This window comes from Sciurus vulgaris, assembly GCF_902686455.1.
Source record: "Sciurus vulgaris genome assembly, chromosome: 18".
In the NCBI taxonomy this organism is placed as follows: Eukaryota; Metazoa; Chordata; class Mammalia; order Rodentia; family Sciuridae; genus Sciurus; species Sciurus vulgaris.
In genome coordinates, this window is record NC_136479.1 from 13,600,557 (window position 1) to 13,619,616 (window position 19,060).

The 19,060-nt window shown below is 37.9% G+C and overlaps 1 protein-coding gene across 4 annotated transcripts in view; it reads right to left on the reverse strand.

Moving 5' to 3' along the window:
* Nucleotides 1-760: 760 nt before the first annotated feature.
* The window catches only part of SMG1 (SMG1 nonsense mediated mRNA decay associated PI3K related kinase), a 108,708-nt gene continuing 90,408 nt past the window's right edge, over nucleotides 761-19,060 (reverse strand). For 3 of the 4 annotated variants that reach the window (XM_079120842.1, XM_079120839.1, XM_079120841.1), the window contains 9 exons: nucleotides 13,395-13,532; nucleotides 11,622-11,774; nucleotides 10,383-10,562; nucleotides 9,404-9,631; nucleotides 8,632-8,843; nucleotides 8,421-8,527; nucleotides 6,550-6,729; nucleotides 6,363-6,469; nucleotides 761-5,358 (listed from right to left, as the gene is read on the reverse strand). In XM_079120842.1, the coding sequence (XP_078976968.1) occupies nucleotides 5,281-5,358; nucleotides 6,363-6,469; nucleotides 6,550-6,729; nucleotides 8,421-8,527; nucleotides 8,632-8,843; nucleotides 9,404-9,631; nucleotides 10,383-10,562; nucleotides 11,622-11,774; nucleotides 13,395-13,532 (1,383 nt within the window). In that variant the 3' untranslated portion in view covers nucleotides 761-5,280. The remainder of the gene's footprint in view (nucleotides 5,359-6,362; nucleotides 6,470-6,549; nucleotides 6,730-8,420; nucleotides 8,528-8,631; nucleotides 8,844-9,403; nucleotides 9,632-10,382; nucleotides 10,563-11,621; nucleotides 11,775-13,394; nucleotides 13,533-19,060) is intronic. The other variant, XM_079120840.1, reaches the window with a different exon arrangement.

Sequence of the window (19,060 nt, forward strand, 5' to 3'; positions counted from 1 at the left end):
AAGCCCTGCTTCACCTCTTTTAAAGGAAAGGACAAAATGACTCAAGTAATCATCCCCCACATAACAATGAGCGCTGAGGTGGCAATCTTGCTGGAGGCACAGTAACATCCACTTCCAAAGGAGAGGACAGAGTTCCTAAAAGTCCAGTAAGGTAGTTTAAAAAACAGCCTCAGCGATTTCTCCAGAGTTTATTATTCCCAGAATGTATTCCCAGATCACTCCCAAATGCATATCCTAGAACTTCCATAGGTCTCTCAATAAATGTCCAAGTGGTTCAACTACTGAAAATAACTACCCTTATTGAAGGTTTCTTCTGAGCACTGTTTTTGCAGCACGAAGATAGGAAGTAATCTTTTGAAACGTGCCAGATGATTAAGCAGTTAACATAAATCCTCTTAACAGAACCTAGAGGCAACAAATGTCATCTTCAACATATGAATAGCCAGACAATTTCTATCTTCCTTCAGGGTTTTCATGCCCCAGGGAGCATACACATTTGTCAAAAGTGGTCTGGAGTTTTGTTTGGCAAATACTGGAAGAAATTAGGTTTAAAAAATGATCCTTAATACCAAGATCTTTCCCACTGAAGTAAAAGTTCCACTGCTGTTGAAAAACTGAACATTGAGTAAAATAATTAACTTTTTTGAGAATTTAGGTTATTTTAAAGGTAATTAGTGCTTTAAAGAGAAAAAAACAAAGCTACCCATGTTCCAAAATGAATTTTTCTGGAATCTACTTCAATAAATTCAGAGCTTAAATGTTGTATCTTTTAAGACTGAACTTTTATTTTTTGAAAAACAGGTATCTCATATAATCTTTGCCATGATAATGCAAATATGCAAAGTAGGCATGTATTTTTGTTTTCCAAAAGATGCATTATGAACATTTTCAGGAAGCTGGTGTGATTTATTCAACTTTTAATCTTAAATACAATCACAAAATTATATCCATCAGGAGGCATTACAACCTTCTGTACAGAGAAGCCACTATTTATACAATGTTTCTAGGACAAGGAAGATTCATTCAACTCAACTTGCTCTCATAAGGGTTAAAAACTAAATTAACAAGTGAAATATGATGTTGTTGCCACTGATGTTTCAGGTGGAAATACAAGGACAATTTAAACCAGAAAAATAAGTGATGCAATTAAACAGGAGCGGAAATTTTGTTGAAAAACACAAAACTAAAACTATATTTAATCAGCCTGTTTTGAAAGAAAAACATTCTCAAAGTCTGCATTTCAGAACAACATGCAATGTAAGTTTACCTCTTCAAAAAACGGAGCTAATTGTATGGCAATTTTTATGTTAGCACTACAAAGGGTTTTGTTTTTCCTAGTAAGCCCAGCCAAATTCCCATGGAAAGCAAGGGACCCTACCTAAGTGGTTGCTTTACAACTAACTCTTGAACTCAAAAGCTTCTCACAATAAGAGTCAGTTCGCCATCTTGTAAATAAGGATAGTGACATAGTTACCCAGGCCAAAAAGCAGGCAAAGTGCAGCAAACCCTTAGGGTTTCGTAAGACAATGAATATTCCCCTTCCTCAACATTTGAAAAATTCTGTGATGCTTGCTAGTATTTCCCCAAAGGAGGAATCTTTCTAATGCTACCCGAATAATTGAGAGCAAAATCTACCTCCTTTAAGTGACCCTTGCATTAATATTTCTACCTCCTTGATTTAAAGGGGGGAACATCCTAATTCTAAATTATTGGCATTTTTTTTTTAAACAAGCTCAACAAGATATAAAATGGAACACTGGTTTTCATACTCATCTAAATTTTTGTAAAACAAAGATGCTTAAATGCCTAATAGTAACACATTCATTGATATCTGATGTATATGAAGAGGAGTAACAGGCTAAGAGTAATAGGCTAGTTGTAGGCATTTTCATTGATATGAAAAGAATTGGGAGAAAAGAAGAACCAGCTCCTTTGATTTTAGTACTGCCAAACAAGTAAGCCCCCAGAGTAATTATAAAAAGGTGGAGGAAAATAGGCCAGGAAGACTTTGATTTAAAGTACTGCCTATAATACCCCAGATTAAAAAGGACCTAAGATTGCACATCAACTCTAATATTTGGCTGTACTTGCATTGCCCTGCGTGGCATTTTTTAAATGGCTCTTTCCTTAAATTTCACACATCAGAACAACCACAATTAAAAAACAAAACAAAAACAATGCAGGTAACACCAAACACTGGATAATATTTAAAACTACTTACTAAGCTTAGGTAATAGAAGCAAGTGTTAAGGGCAGAAGTGATGGGAGTTTTCCTTTTATTATAAATCCTCACCCTGAACCTGGGGTTTGGGCTCTAAAAGAGCAATTCAGGGAAGCAGATCAAGAGCCTAATTATTAGTTCTCACAGAAATCTCACATATCTCAAAAAACAAAAAGCAAACAAAGAAACTCAGCACAAGCATCAGACACAAAAGAATCTTAATAATCATCCAGTAAACTACGTGATGAACTCATAACCAGAAATGGAGAAATTACAAGACACACCAAAGAAACAGTAAAAGAGAAATAGCTTCATAAACTACCAAGCCTCCACAGCTTTGTAGAGAAATCAACTAAAAAATAGGTAATTCCAGCAAATTAAAGACAAAACACTTAAACTTCCGATTTCCAAGGGTACTTTGAATAGAAGAGGTTGTTTGTAGATTATTCTGTACCCTCTGACTCAGAGAGGGGAAGACGGACGGGGAGGAATGGAAGGAAGAGACAGAACGATGGACAAAGATCCCTGGTTTTCCACAGGTAATTCGTCATCAAAAATGAGTGACTTCAAAATCACAGCACTCTAACTTTACAGTATTTTCCAAGATAATCCTCAAAATATAGCCCTGTTTTCTCAGTCTGATGAGGACTTTTGCAAAAATTTAAAGCGGCAGGGCTATTTACAGAATGACTTCTCAGAGGAAGCCAAGCCTTACAGACTAGGGTCCTGTCCAGAGTGCAGTGAAAAGCAAGCTTGGAAGTCACTGGCTACTCCTATCTGCCCTACGACCAGACACGCATTGTGTACGCAATGACACTATTCTCTGAGGGACCATTTTTAAATAAAAGTGATGGAAACTTACCAGAGGCACGTTTTTTTTTTTTTTCTTTTTTTCTTTTTTTTAAAGAAATAAAGCTGTCTTGTTTTTCTTGGATAAGGTGCCAGGTAGTACCTCTGAAGCCTGAAACTCACAGGCAATAAAATTTACCTATTTCATTCATCTTAGTTACTAAAGTGGAAGCAATTTCTGAATACTATCTATCAGGACAATCAAGTGTGAACTGGTTTTATCATCACGACAAAAGTTTTTTCTGGTGGCAATAAAGAATGTTGCTGAAAAGACTCATGTATAATCTTGAGAGAGCAGAGGTAATCAAGTGTTGAATGCAGTAGCTCCCAAAGCTTCCAGGAAATAAAGCAGTGTGCAAAATACAATATGGCATTATTATTCCAGCTAGGCTGTTTTGAGTGTTCAAAAATCAATGAGGAAAAGAAAATTTGATGCGCTAGTTTCCTAAACTTGCTATTGGACATGTGGGTATTCAAAAATACTACCTTTCTTGCAATACTTGTTCAAGTATAAAGAAAGTACTGATACTGAAATGCATTCTCTCACAGGTATTTAAGGATTATATGTGGTGGTCAGAACACGGAAAAGGCCCAGAGCTATGTGAAATTTTTCCTTACTACCTTTCAAGTTGAAGACTGGCAAGTAGAAAGTGACTGTCCAACCTAATCTCTAAAATGCAAGAAAAATGTACTCAATAAAGATTTAAATTGTGTTCTATTTTGTTGATACGTGATTTTAAGAATCCTAGACTGGATTTTTATTTTGGATCAATGATTTAGCTCACACAGTCAGTCAGTACTGAAATGCAATGCTAAATTTAAGGAAACCTTAATCATGAATTCATTATATCACTGAACAACGAGCTATTAAAATTATGCAAAAAGTAAAGCACTTCACAGACTACTTTAATAACTGAACTTAATAAAAGATGTTGGTGGTTCTCACATTGTCTGATGTTTCATGTACATGTCCTAAAATGCCAGGTAAACTAAAGCACTTTTAATTTACAAGATGTAAATTAAAAGTATCAAATAAGAAAACTGAATTAAACATTTCACTCTACCTCCACCAGAACATCACTTTATTGTTAATCTGTCATCAACAATGTAAAACTCTAATAGATACTCTATCCTGGTTTTTAAAAAGGTAAAAGATTACATTGGATTAGCTACTTTCTATGAAAGAAACTACAGCAATCACAGAAGAGGGAAAATCTGAATGACCTCCAAAAGTGTACACTATAAGCAAAGGGGAGTGTACATGAAATCAAATGTCTGTTAGATTCATTACTTTTGAATGCACAGTGACAATTCTGGAAACTGTACATGATAGAATCACAGAAAAGACTTAAATAACCAGAATGACATTTTGTATGTGATCATCAGACCTTTAAACAATCCTTGAATTTTCCATGTTATCAGTGGTTTTGGAGAAATTCCTGTTTCTCTCTCCAAATATAAGTTAACAGCATGGAGATGGAAATATATGAAACATGAGGATTGAAATAAAAGTGAGTCTGAAAGATGGCTAATCTACTAGATTAGGTAAAAAGGGAATAGGTAAGTGGTGGGAGGAGTGGGGATCAGTGGGGTGGTTTTTCCCTTCATTTCAGAAGTAAGTTCTTCCAATGTAGTGTATCTGTTACAGAGCTCTCCATTTTCAGTCCATTTCTGAAATTCATATCGCATAGCCTTTTTGTACTTACTGGTCAACCCAACCAGTACTGTTGCCAAGCAACACATTTCACGAGAATCTGAATGCATCAAATCTTCCTTGGCTATGATTTCTTCGCGGCCCCAGTTTTCTGTTTCTGAGCGGGGTTTGTTTTTCCTGGATTGTACACACAGGGTCAGGTGGAATGGAGTTCCAAATCACTCTGTGCTCCGCGGCATCCCGATTTCTTTCTCAGCTAACCTCCTGACACGTTTGCAGCTGTTCTGTGGCAGAAAGACAATCTCCGTGTTCAGGCGGTGAGCTTGCTTTCTTCACCCTTGACCCTGGGGTTGCAGGCCATGGTGTTGGGCGTATCCCTGAGTGCAGCTGTCCTGCAGGATTCACTTCCTAGTGCACCGAGATTTCCTAGGTTTCCTCAGAGTAAGCCCCCAGTTGCATCACCACCGACTGTGGTGTGGCTTTGGATGCCTGAGGCTGAGTTGATTCTGGTGGATGTCTGACCTCACTTAACCAGACTCATCTACTGGCTTGCCACTCACACCCAGGCTGTCCAACCTTCATACAGCTGAGCCAAGTTATCTAGATTAGTTGCTTCCTTAATGACATAGTCAACCTGTAAAAATAGGCAGGATGGTATTTAAAACCACTGAGAACTTGAGTGGACATGATTCACATACCAGTTATATGAATTCAGAGTAAGTCTCTAATCACAGAGGACATGCAGCTGTGATGCTACAAAAAGAGATTAAGTTCTCCCATGACTCCAGAGATTACAAGATGTGTCTTGGGAAAGTCAGAACCCCTTTGAGCATATGGATCCTGAGATGAAGAGAGCCCTACTGACCCAACTCATGTTCTTGAAATCACATATGTGAAATACAGGATATATATATAGACCAATGAAGAAAATGTGAAAAAAAAATGTTAAGAACTGGCGAGTCTAGACAAAAAAGTATATGGGCATTCCTAATACTTTACTGTAGGCTTAATTTTTTTTTTTTTTTTTTTAAACAGCAGGGTTTAAAGAAATTATCCTCAGATTTATATACACAATAACACCAATGAATAAATTTCAGAGTAATGACTTCAGGCAAGCACCCACTAATCCTCAAGTTTTTATGGATATTCATATGCCTGAAATGACATCAAGTTTTTCATCTGAAGCCTTCAGATGGTCTTCAAAATGAGGCTGAATGCCCTGACAGCGGTACGTACCTATGGTCTCAGTGCTTAGGTAGGCTAAGGCAGAGGCTCACAGTTCAAGGCTAGCCTCAGGACCCTGTCTCAATAAAAAGGCCTGGGGATGTAGCTTAGTGGTAGAGAGACCCTGGGTTCAATAAATAAATAAATCTAATAAATAAATAGATAAATTAGAAATGAACTGGAGTTTGAAGGATGTCAAGGTTGAGTCACACCGTAAGAAAAATGCTAAGAGGGAAGTGTCAAAGTAATATGGTGAATATCTGACAACTCCAGAACTATTACCCCAGATCTCTGGAAACCAGTTAAGTTCTTTATTTCCTGGTGAAACACCAAAGAAATGGGTAAGAGGAACAATTAAACTCACACTTTTCCAGCAGCATTAAAGTGTGCAGCCCAAGTTTAAAAACTAGTTACCTGTTCAGCAACTGACATCCTCCGGTTCGGATCAACATCTCGGCCCTCTAACTTGGCTTTCACTCTCTTCCACACACTCACTGCGTATGAGTTTCTCTCCTGCACAGCTACAAAGCAATGAACACATATGTAAGTCAAACCATAATTCCACTTAAAATTTTAAGGCATCCTTACTTCAACTAATTACCTTTCCCAGTTTTAGGGTCTCTCACGGCCTTTTTAGGACTACAAGCAACACTCTTGCCAGTTCCTGGGACAGTGCTTGGTGGAGTATCTGCTGATGTGGCAAGATTTTTCTGAATCAGCTTTTTAGCATTCTGTGACATGACATCTGGCTGAGTCTTCTGGCCAGTGTTGCTCCGGACTGCTGTAGAGGAAGAATTGGTAGCTCAATTTATATGCAAATGGAAAAAAAAGGGGAGATAAAGAGGAAAGCAGAAAATAGGTAGCCATAAATACCCCATGTTAAATACTTAACTACAGCCTTGAAAATAAACTGAGTTTACAATTTCTAAGTTAGCCATTGTCAACATAACCATTGTTGTCCTGGAAAGCCTCAATGGCAAGACATTCAGATATAAATCTGTACAATGATGGTAACTATTCACCAGATTGTGGCATCAAAAAAACAAAAAACATACACAGCTATGCAACAATGGAAGAGTAATATGACAGACACAGAATGCCATATTAAATGTAGCCATTAAGTCATTTTTAAGATTTAATGACAGGGAACAGGGTATGCTGGTGCACATCTGTAATCTCAGCAACCTGGGAAGCTGAGGCAGGAGGATCACAAGTTGCAGGCCAGCCTAAGCATCTTAGTGAGACCCTGTTTCAGAATTTTAAAAGGGCTGGGAATGGGTTGGGCATGGTGCTACACACCTGAAATTCCAGTGATTCAGGAGGCTGAGACAGGATCACAAGTTCGAAGTCACCTTCAGCAACTTAGTAAGGCCCTAAGCATCTAAGACTCTATCTCAAAATAAAAAATGAAGGGGGAAAAAAAAAAAGGGACTGGGAATGTTGCTCAGTGGTTAAATACCTCTGGGTTCAATTCCCTTCCCAGTACCTCCTCCCAAAAGCAGGGAAACTGGAGACAATAGCCAGAAGTAAAGTGCTCCTGGGTTCAATACCCAGCATGACCAAAAGACAGGAAGGTTTCATGTAATATTAAATGGGGCTGGGGGGGGATAAAAAATTATATTTGCAAAATGATGCCAATGCACATGCACATGAGCATACACATACAGAAAAGTAAATCAAACACACAGTGGTTTTTATCTTTATTTGGAAAGAAACTACACATTTTTTCTATTAGGTACTTCTCTAAATTTCCCAACAAAAACTGGGGGTGGGGGGGCGGGAGAAGGACAGAAATTTTTTTTTTACCCTCCCTTTCTTTTTGTGGTACGAGGGATTGAACCCTGGAGTGTTCTACCACTGAGCTACATTCTAGCCCTTCAAAAAAATTCACACCCCCACCAAAGGTTGAGACAGGGTCTAAATTGCCTAGACTGGCCTCAAACTTGTTGTCTTCCTGCCTCAGCCTCTCATATAGCTTGGAGTATAGGTGTGTGCTAACAGTTCTAGCCTCAAAAGGCATATATTTTTAAATCATTTACATGTATAAAATCATTTTATATATATATATGTGTGTGTGTGGGTGTATATAATTATTATTTGAGGAAGTAATACGAGGGATTGAATCCAAAATCTCACACAGCAAGGCAAATGCTCTACCACTGAGCTATATCCCCAGTCCTTTTTAAATTTTGAGACAAGTTATCAATAAATCGCCCAGACTGGCCTCAAACTTATAATCTGCCATAGCCTCCAGAGCAGCTGATATCAGAGGCATGCACTGCATGTGGCTCCTAGAATAAATGTTTAAGGAATCTGAATACCAGGTACACTATTCTCACAAGCAGTTTTAGAGGTAAGTCAAACTTGTTTGAATTTGATGTATGACAGGATTGTGGTGACTAAAAATACAGAAGATACTCATGTATATTTGAACACCATAGCATCTATGCATAGATTATCAACAGATCTTACCTGCAGCGAAGGATGGCTGGTAAGTAGCAGATGACGTTGGACTTGAACATTCATTTGTTGCATCGGTGACTAAGGGTGATGCAAAACTCACTAAATTATTATAGATACTGAAATACAAAATCCATGAAATATTTATGAAATGTTATACCCAGATAACTACTTTTAATATTTTGCTAACATTTTACATCTCTTTTCTGAAAGGCATTCTTACCTCTGACTTTGTGTCTTCAACTCTTTCAGGGTGGGAGTGATTTCCTGGAGCATTTCAACATGTTCTTGACTGCGAACCTGACCCATAGCCTGGACTAATGTAAACAGAACTGTCTGAATGTTGTCTTGCCATGATTTATATTCACCCAAGAACTGCCTAACACTGTTCTCATAGGGAACATCTTCACCATCTGCCAGAGCGGCTTCTTCATCCTATAGTCAATATACCAATGATTAGTAAAAAGTTTGTCTACGTAATTACTCTTTAACACAGTCATCTAAGAAGACATTTCATACAGCAGGATGTCTAATCTTCTTATTATAGTCTAACTTCTTTTTAAAAGAATTTTATTTCCAGCACCAAATATAAACTCAAAAAATAAAAAATAAATTCTAAAATTGAATTACTTACTGTTTTGTAAACATGAAGTTTTAATTTAGCCTTTTCTGGGGACTCAAGTTTCCTTACTAACTAGACTGTGTAGGATACTAGAGGGAAGGGACACTATTTTATTAACTATGGCAGCATAATTAATTATGGGGGGTATAGGTGGGGATGAGGAAAAGAGGCTGAAAACACTCAGACTAAGTCCATTTCTCTATGTATATAAATCAAAACAGTACTATCTACTTTTTAAAAAAGTGTTGAGGAAAACACAACTCAGTTACAAACAAGTTGGAAATCGTGACTCAAAGTCCACTTCTTCTGTAAACAAAGATACTTGTAACTCTATGAGAGAGAGAATAAACTATGTCAATAATATAAGTCTTACCTTAGCCATTGCTTTTAGGAGATGTTTGACATCTCCAAGTTGTCGATTATGACCAGTGAGCACAGTCTTTATATTATCAACAAGATTCTGGATGGTTTCACAGACTGTCTCAATCTGTTGCTCTTTCTCTGTCTGAATTGCCCTCTGAGAAGACATATCTTGGGTCAACTGTTTGTGTGCTGATAGAAGCCATTCAGAGCTACCAATAGGATGTTCAAGATTTGTGTCCTATCAAAACAAGAATTTGGATTTTAAGTATCAGGTGGAATAATGACTCCAATCATCCATCACCATTAATGCCACCCACCCCCAGCAAAAGATCCAGTATCAGTAACTCAAACTGACACAAGAATCTCAGTTGCTGTGTCTTGGATCAATTATCTATAAAACAGTACTTAACAATTTCAACAATATAGAAAATATAGATAAAGATTTCTTACTTTTCTGCATAATTATATAGTATATACATTTCTAAAGTTTAAGACATAAGAAATATATTTGGAACAACAAAGATGATCTATATCAAGGTCCCTAAACCAACTCTAAATAATTATTCAAAATGAAACCAGAGCTTTCTAATAGGTCACCTAAAGCTTTTCCACAAAACATGAGCACTAAACTCATCAACTTGAAATTTCTAGATCTAACTCACCTTTTTAGCAATCATTTCCCAATAGCTCTTTCCTCCTACTCTATGTTCAGTGCATCTGAATCACTGCTATAACACTGTCTTTCTCCTGCCTTCCAAACTTACACAGTATGTTGTAGCTGAGAATCCTTTTCACTTCTTCGTTCGCTATACTATTGAATACATAATAAGTTCTGTGAGGCTAAGAGCAAGATTTAATCACCACTGTATCCTACCTAAGGACATCTCACATACAGTACGTGCTCAATAAACGTAAACTGAGTGAATACATCAACTTGACATTAGCTTTACCATTTTCATCACCAACTCTCCACGTCCAGCAAGACTCACCACTCTCTGTAATAAACGAAGCTCTAATTCTGAGACCGAACTGTTGAACTGTGATGCAAATGAACACATCTGTTGACACCGTTTGATGAGTTCAAATAATGCAGCATCCAGGTTTAAGGCTTCTGCAGTTCTTGTTCGTAAACTTTCAAAATGAATGATATTGCTGCAGAGAAAAGTGACCTGTGAAGAGAGAAAGGGAACCACCGAACCACCACCAGGGGTCGGGGAGAGGAGACAATCAATGACATGAAATACTGCATTCTTAATTCCAAGATTCAGACTAGAATTGGTTCTGAAATGTAAATCTTGGGATACAGATTAAATCCTTATAAAGTCTGCAAATAAATGTACAATTTTTGTCAATATTGTTAGGTCTGAGATGGTCAAAAGCATCTAAGAACAATTAAGTAAATATATCTCCTATAATATTATCTTTACACAGAAAATTTACATCATAATAAAACTAGCATCACATTTAGCTATAATTTGTGTTACATTCAAATTTCAGGAAATAAATCTACCAGAATATTTCTCTTTTGCTTCTACTCCTGCCTCATTTAAAATAGTAACTGGGTATTTGAGAGTATTAAACCCATTTTAAAAGGTATGATTAACAGTATTGTAGCATTCTTAAATAGTTCTTATCTGAAAAGGTACACGCTAAAAATACTTACAGATAAAGGAATATAGTGTTTGGAACTTACATTATATATGGGAAGGAGAAGCAGGGAATATAGATGAAATAAGACTTAAAATAATAATTATTAAATTTTGTTGATATTGATGAGGTATCATTTTATTAATCTAATTTTAGACCTGAAAATTTCCATAATAGTTTTCTGGGTTTGTGTGTATGTTCCTAAGTATAACAAAGTTAATCCACAAACTTCTGGCAGAGTACAAAGTTCTGGCACTTATAAGACATTTTACTGCCATGTGGAAAAACAATTCAAATCTTTGGATCCTTTAGTTACACATAAAAGAAGTTTAACAAATATGTTTCTTTTTCAACAGAAGATGTATCTACTTAATATTTAAAGGGGAAACAATAAGGGTCTAGGGAAATAACCGGCTGTGAGCTCAGCCTCAGGGATGCTCAGAAAGACCTACCCACCAATCAGGCTCTGTGAACTAGGACAGGACTCTCACCCTCACTCCCCAAGGGGCAACACATGTAAATTCCAATCAGTTCTATAATCCTGAAACTGAGCACACTGAGGGTGCACATGGTCATGGTACCTGACTTGCTCTTTGGCTCTCTTTGAGGACGAGATTTCTTCTTTCAGCTATTGTTGCTTCAAAATCTTGTAGTACAGGGGCCAATGCAGGATTGGCACCACCCGCCCACTTGAGTCGCTGCTCAATACTTGCTTCAAGTGCTGCTAGTTTCTCCTATAAAAGCCAGCAGAATCTCCATGAATGTTCAGGACATTCTCCACTTCCTATCTGTCGAGCATTTTATATAATACAAGAGGGATTCAAAAGAACAGGGTGGGATGTGTAATTTTGAAAACACCTTTTATCAGAGTCACTTTGGAATTCATCTCAACTTCACTCTAACCAGGAGGCTGAGGCAGGAGGATCACAATTTCTAAGCCAGCCTCAGGAACTCAGCAAGATCCTGTCTCAAAATTAAAGAATAAAAAGGGCTGGGGGTGAAACTCAGTGGTAGAGTGTCCCCAAATTCAATTCCCAGTATTGCAGAAGGAGGTGGAGGGATTTTGGGAGTGTTGCTCAGTCACAGAGTGCATGCTCAGCTTCTCACACATGCTATGGCTAAAGAAAATCCAACCATACTTTTGGTTGTGAAAGATAAAAATCAGATTCCCACAAACTCAAAAGGTTATGAATAATGGTAAAAATCATGGCAAGGAAGGTTTTATATATCAAAGCTATTACATTATTGATTGAAAAGTTCAGGTGGAGGCAAAGACCTCCCCCCCCCATGTACACATACCTCTAAAATCAGAAGGAAAGGGCAAGAGTTAATTCCTTTAAGTTGAAAAGATACCTTTTTTCTGATGAATATGCATGGTGTAAAGAAAAGTTATTGCCTTTCTTTGTTTTGTTTTTGTAGTACTGGAGATTAAACCCAGGGCTTCACGCATGCTAGACTAGCATTCTGCCACTGAGCTACATCCCCAGTGTGAGAAAGATTATTTCAATCTCTAAAGGACTGAGCTCCAAACACATTTCATTACAAAAATATTATATAAGTGCCAGGCGTAGTGGTGCACACCTGTAATCCCAGCTACTTGGGAGGCTGATACAGGAGGAACCCAGGTTTGAGACTAGTCTTGGCAACTTAATGAGATCCTATCTCAAAATAAAAACTAAAAAGGGCTGGGGATGTAGCTCCATGGCAGAGTAACCCTGGGTTCAATACTCAGTACTCCAAAATTATGTAAGTAATTACACTTGGTTTTATACTACTATTAATTTACAAAAACAGAAAATAAGTCAATACTGAGTACATGAGGCATAAAAGACACAAAACATGAACACGTATATAACCTTCATCAAGACCAGTTTCTCTCATTTAAAAAACTGACATAAATATATACCTGAAGAAAGATAGTTAATCATTTAGATGAATGTTCTGTTGCCTTGGATACCACGTAATCTATCTGACAGAAGAAATGCCCAAGCTTCTTAGGTAGTAATAATAAACCAGGTATAAATGCTTATGTAAATTTCAGTACACAAATACCCAAAGTTTTTCCAAACATGGAGGTCCCCCTTCATATATTAAGGCAATTAACCAATTCATTAAAAACCTGAAATATTTATATATTTCTACTCCTGATTCAAAATGTAATTACTATGAAAGCAAATAAAACAATTGCTTTAAGATTCAGTTATCTTTGAGGGTAAAAACTTTAAAAATATAAATGAAAATGAAATAAAATGATTATGTTCCTTGGCTTAAAAGCCGAGGACAAACACATAGATAAATGAGTGTAAATTATTTCTAAAAGAAAGCAGTGCTGGAAGGAAGATCTGTCAACACACCTGAACAGTTGCAATTGACGTTTCAATTTGACTCAGAGTATGTAGCTTCTTTTTCATACTGGTTAGGATAGCAGACCGAGGGGGAGGCGTGACAGACATGGCTTGAGGTCTATTAATAAGTAGATCTTCATGTTGCCACTGTTCAAAGGGAAAAAAATGTAATCATACCAAGTGGGGGAAGAGGGAGACAGACAGACAGACACACACACACACACACACACACACAACCTTTGAATAAATAAGGGAAGTGTGAGAGTTAGGACAGGGGAGAGAAACAAACCCAGCTAAAAGTTGGATGTGGTGGCCCATGCTCAGGACGCTGAGCAGGAGTCTGAGGTTAAACTGGGAAATTTAGCAAGACTGTCTCAAACTAAAAAATAAAAGGGGTTGAGGATGTAGCTCAGTGGTCAAGCACTTGCCTAGCTAGTGTGAACTCTTGAGCTGGATCTTCAGCACCTCAAAACACAAACAAAACAAGTCTAAGTGGCAGCAATGGGACAAAGTGCAGGTAGAGGGAATAAAAGAAACACCACAAAAGAATGGGTTCCGCGGGTGGAGGAGGACTGACACAGTTCTTAGATCACTAACATGCAACACTGAAATCATAATTCTGAAGATTTTAGTCATCTGAATAAAAATCTAGTTTAAAATCCCCCTAAAAGACAATCTCTAGGGGAATGCAACAGGCTTGGTGGTAGTGGTGGGCGAAAGTGCCATGTGAAAGATGCACAGGAGATTGGAGGAAACTGGCAGCGGCAGTCACAAAAAAGGAACTCTCCAAACAGAAGCTACAAGAAAGGGAAAGAGGCAGGCATCGGTTGATAGGGAATTAAGCCATTATACATGTTCCAGCAGGGATCCCAGATGCTCCAAGGGATTGTCAGCTACGATTTAAAACGGGCTGGAGTGCGGGAAGAAAGGTGCCTATCATCCGCCATTTGCCTGCCTCTCACCTGTCCATCGCCTGCCTTACACTTATCCATCACCCAATGCATAAGGTTCACCTCCTGATTGTCCGACAACAGTCAGCAAACTGATCCCCGACTGCCAGTGGAGCACCAGCTTCCTGTTGTTGCCTTGAAGTTCACTGTTGGATTACATGTGGCTGCTGTCATTTTGAGACAACAGCCAGGCCCCATAGGACCCCAGGCAGGACTGACCGAGCCCCACCTCCAGGATCCCTCAGCCCGACCGATCACCCCCTGCCTCTGGGGCCCTCACATCGACTGACTGCTCCCTGCCGCCAGGACCCCCAGACCAACTGACTGCACCCTATCACTGGGACTCCAGACCGACTGATTGCACCTGGCCTCCAGGATCCAACAACCTTACCAAACACACCCAACTTCCAGGACCCCTGCCTCACCAACCACATCCCGCCTCCAGGACCTCCTGCTGACCACGGCCACACCCTAAGCTGCAGCTCCCCATTTGCCAACACATTTCGAAGCCAGAGCGGCCATCTTGGATAATCCTGGAAGCCTTAGCTCCGATCTTTAGGTGGGGCAAATCCCATCCTGAGACACCTGCTGGAGGCTTGAAGCTCATTGTCAGGTACCTCTCATGCATCAGGCCACTGAACTGTGGGAGGTTTCATTACTATATGCCTGTTATACTGTAGATATTCTTTTTTTCTCCTTATTGAAAAAGTTTATAAGTTTTTATTTCTTTTCTTTTCTTGCTCTCTTTTCCTTTTGTTTACCTGTTCCCTCAGAGTCTCTTTCTCCCTTTTTTGCATGCTAACATCCAATTTCTTTTGATTACACTCTCACCCTTTCTATCATCCAGAACTTCTGTATGTTCTTTTCTTATCTGATTAACAGCCACATTCTACATCCCTCTGCATCCTCTTCGTCCTCCATTTGAAACTGCAGACCTTATTGCAAATCTGTTTGTTTTACTGAAGATAATATTTGAACTCATTCGGTTCATTATGACAATCTTGTTATTGTCCTCATAGGGGCTATTTTGTCTAGGATTGCATAGTGTCTGAATTGGGCACTGCTAATATTGATCTCCCCTTAAAGAAAGGGTTTTGGAAACCTATAGGGCCACTATAAGCCTATCGGGGGAAATCTGCAATACGCCAGATCTGCACTGCTAGAGGGGAAGATACATGAACAACATGAAAAAACAAGGGAAGAAAATGATCCAAATCTAGATTCTATAGTAATAGAATCCAATGACAGTATGTGAGAAGAAATGTCAGAAAAGGACTTCAGATTACACATGATTAAGATGATTCGTGAAGCAAAGGATGAGATAAGAGAGCAAATGCACACAATGAATGATAATACCAATAAGCTGAAAGAGCAACTGCAGGAAGCAAAAGATCATTTCAACAAAGAGATAGAGATTTAAAAAAAAAAAAAAAAACGGAAATACTTGAAATGAAGGAAACAATAAACCAAATAAAAAACTCAATGGAAAGCATCACCAAAAGACTAGACCACTTGGAAGACAATGAAGACAAAATATGGAATCTTGAAAATAAAGTTGCCTAGAGAAGATGGTAAGAAATCATGAACAGAATCTCCAAGAACTATGGGACATTATGAAGAAGGACATTTCATACTGCTTAAGGGAACCATAAATCAGGAAGACAAAATGACAGTAAATATTTATGCCCCAAACAATGGTGCATCCCTGCACATCAAACAAATCCGTCTCAATTTCAGGAATCACATAGACCACAACACAATAATTCTGGGTGACTTTAATGCACCACTGTCACCACTAGATAGATCTTCCAAACAAAAACCAACCAAAGAAACCACAGAACTCAATAACACAATCAATAACATAGACTTAATAGACATATATAGACTATTCCATCCATCAACGAGCGGATTCACTTTCTTCTCAGCAGCACATGGAACCTTCTCGAAAACAGATCATATGATATGCCACAAAGCAGCCCTTAGGAAATGCAAAAAAATAGAGACACTGACTTGTGTTCTATCAGATCATAATGGACTGAGAAAAGAAATCAATAAGAAACAAAATAAGAAACAGAAATTACTCCAACACCTGGAGACTAAATAATATACTATTGAATGAAACATGGATAAAAACAAACATCAGGGAGGAGATAAAAAAAATTTCTTAGAGGTCAATGAGAACGACGATACAACATATCAAAATCTCTGGGACACTATGAAAGCGGTACTGAGAGGAAAATTCATTACATGGAGCACATTCCAGAAAAGAATGAAAAGTAGACAACTAAATGACCTAACATTACAGCTCAAAGCCCTAGAAAAAGAAGAACAGAATAACAGCAAAAGTAGTAGAAGACAGGAAATAATTAAAACCACAGCTGAAATCAATGAAACTGAAACAAAAGAAACAATTCAAAAAATTGACAAAACCAAAAGTTGGTTCTCTGAGAATGTAAACAAAATAGACAAACCCTTAGCCACACTAACAAAGAGAAGGAGAAAACTCAAATTACCAAAATTCGTGATGAAAAAGGAAATATCATGACAGACACCACTGAGATACATAACATAACGAGAAGCTACTTTGAAAATCTGTATTCCAACAAAATAGAAACTACCGAAGACATTGACAAATTTCTAGAGACATATGCTCCTCCCAAACTGAACCAGGAGGGCATACACAATTTAAACAGATCAATATCAAACAATGAAATAGAAGAAGCCATTAAAAACCTACCATCCAAGAAAAGCCCAGGACCAGATGGACTCTCAGCCGAGGTCTACAAGACCTTCAAAGAAGAACTCATTCCAATACTTCTTGAAGTGTTCCAGGAAATAGAAAAGGAGGGTACCCTACCAAACTCATTCTATGAAGCTAATATCACCCTCATACCCAAACCAGGAAAAGACACATCAAGGAAAGAAAATTTTAGACCAATATCCTTGATGAATACAGATGCAAAGATCCTTAACAAAATATTGGCAAACTGTATCCAAAAACATATTAAGAAAATTGTGCACCACGATCAAGTGGGGTTCATCCCTGGAATGCAAGGATGGTTTAACATCCATAAATCAATAAATGTAATCCATCATGTCAATAGACATAAGGATAAGAATCATATGGTTATTTCAATTGACGCAGAAAAAGCGTTCCACAAAATACAACACCCCTTCCTGCTCAAAACACTAGAAAAAATAGGGATAGTAGGAACATAGCTGAACATTGTAAAGGCTATTTATGCTAAGCCCATGGCCAACATCATTCTTAATGGAGAAAAACTGAAACCATTCCCTTTAAAAACGGGAACAAGACAGGGATGTCCTCTTTCACCACTTCTATTCAACATTGTCCTCGAAACTCTAGCCAGAGCAATTAGGCAGACCAAAGAAATTAAAGGGATACGAATAGGAAAAGAGGAATTTAAGCTGTCACTATTTGCTGATGACATGATTCTATATTTAGAGGATCCAAAAACCTCCTCCAGAAAACTTCTAGACCTCATCAATGAATTCAGCAAAATAGCAGGCTATAAAATCAACACACATAAATCTACAGCATTTTTATATGCAAGCGATGAAACAGCTGAAAGGGAAATGAGGAAAACAACTCCATTTGCAATAGCCTCAAAAAAAAAAAAAAAAATACTTGGGAATCAATCTAACCAAAGAGGTAAATGATCTCTACAATGAAAACTACAAAACATTGAAGAAAGAAATTGAGGAAGACCTTAAAAGATGGAAAGATCTCCCATGTTCTTGGATAGGCAGAATTAATATTGTCAAAATGGCCATATTACCAAAAGTGCTATACAGATTCAATGCAATTCCAATGAAAATCCCAATGATGTACCCTACAGAAATAGAGCAAGCAATCATGAAATTCATCTGGAAGAATAAGAAACCCAGAATAGCTAAAGCAATCCTTAGCAGGGAGAATGAAACAGGGGGTATCGCAATACCAGAACTTCAACTATACTACAAAGCAATAGTCACAAAAACAGCATGGTATTGGCACCAAAATAGACAGGTAGATCAATGGTACAGAACAGAGGACATGGACACAAACCCAAAAAAATACAATTTTCTCATAGTAGACAAAGGTGCCAAAAATATGCAATGGAGAAAAGATAGCCTCTTCAACAAATGGTGCTGAGAAAACTGGAAATCCATATGCAACAGAACGAAACTAAACCCCTATCTCTCACCCTGCACAAAAATCAACTCACAATGTATCAAGGACCTTGCAATCAGACTAGAGACCCTGGATCTTATAGATGAAAAAGTAGGTCCAAATCTTCACCTTGTTGGCTTAGGATCAGACTTCCTTAACAGGACTCCCATAGCGCAAGAAATAAAAGCAAGAATCAATAACTGGGATAGATTCAAACTAAACAGCTTTCTCTCAGCAAAGGAAACTAACAGCAATGTGAAGAGAGAGCCTATAGAGTGGGAGAATATGTTTGCCACCCATTCTTCAGATAGAGCACTAATTTCCAGAATATATAAAGAACTCAAAAAACTGCACAACAAGAATACAAATAACCCAATCAACAAATGGGCTAAGGATATGAACAGACGCTTCACAGAAGAAGATCTACAAGCAATCAACAAACATATGAAAAAATGTTCACCATCTTTAGTAATAAGAGAAATGCAAATCAAAACTACACTAAGATTCCATCTCACCCCAATTAGAATGGCGATTATGAAAAATACAAGCAA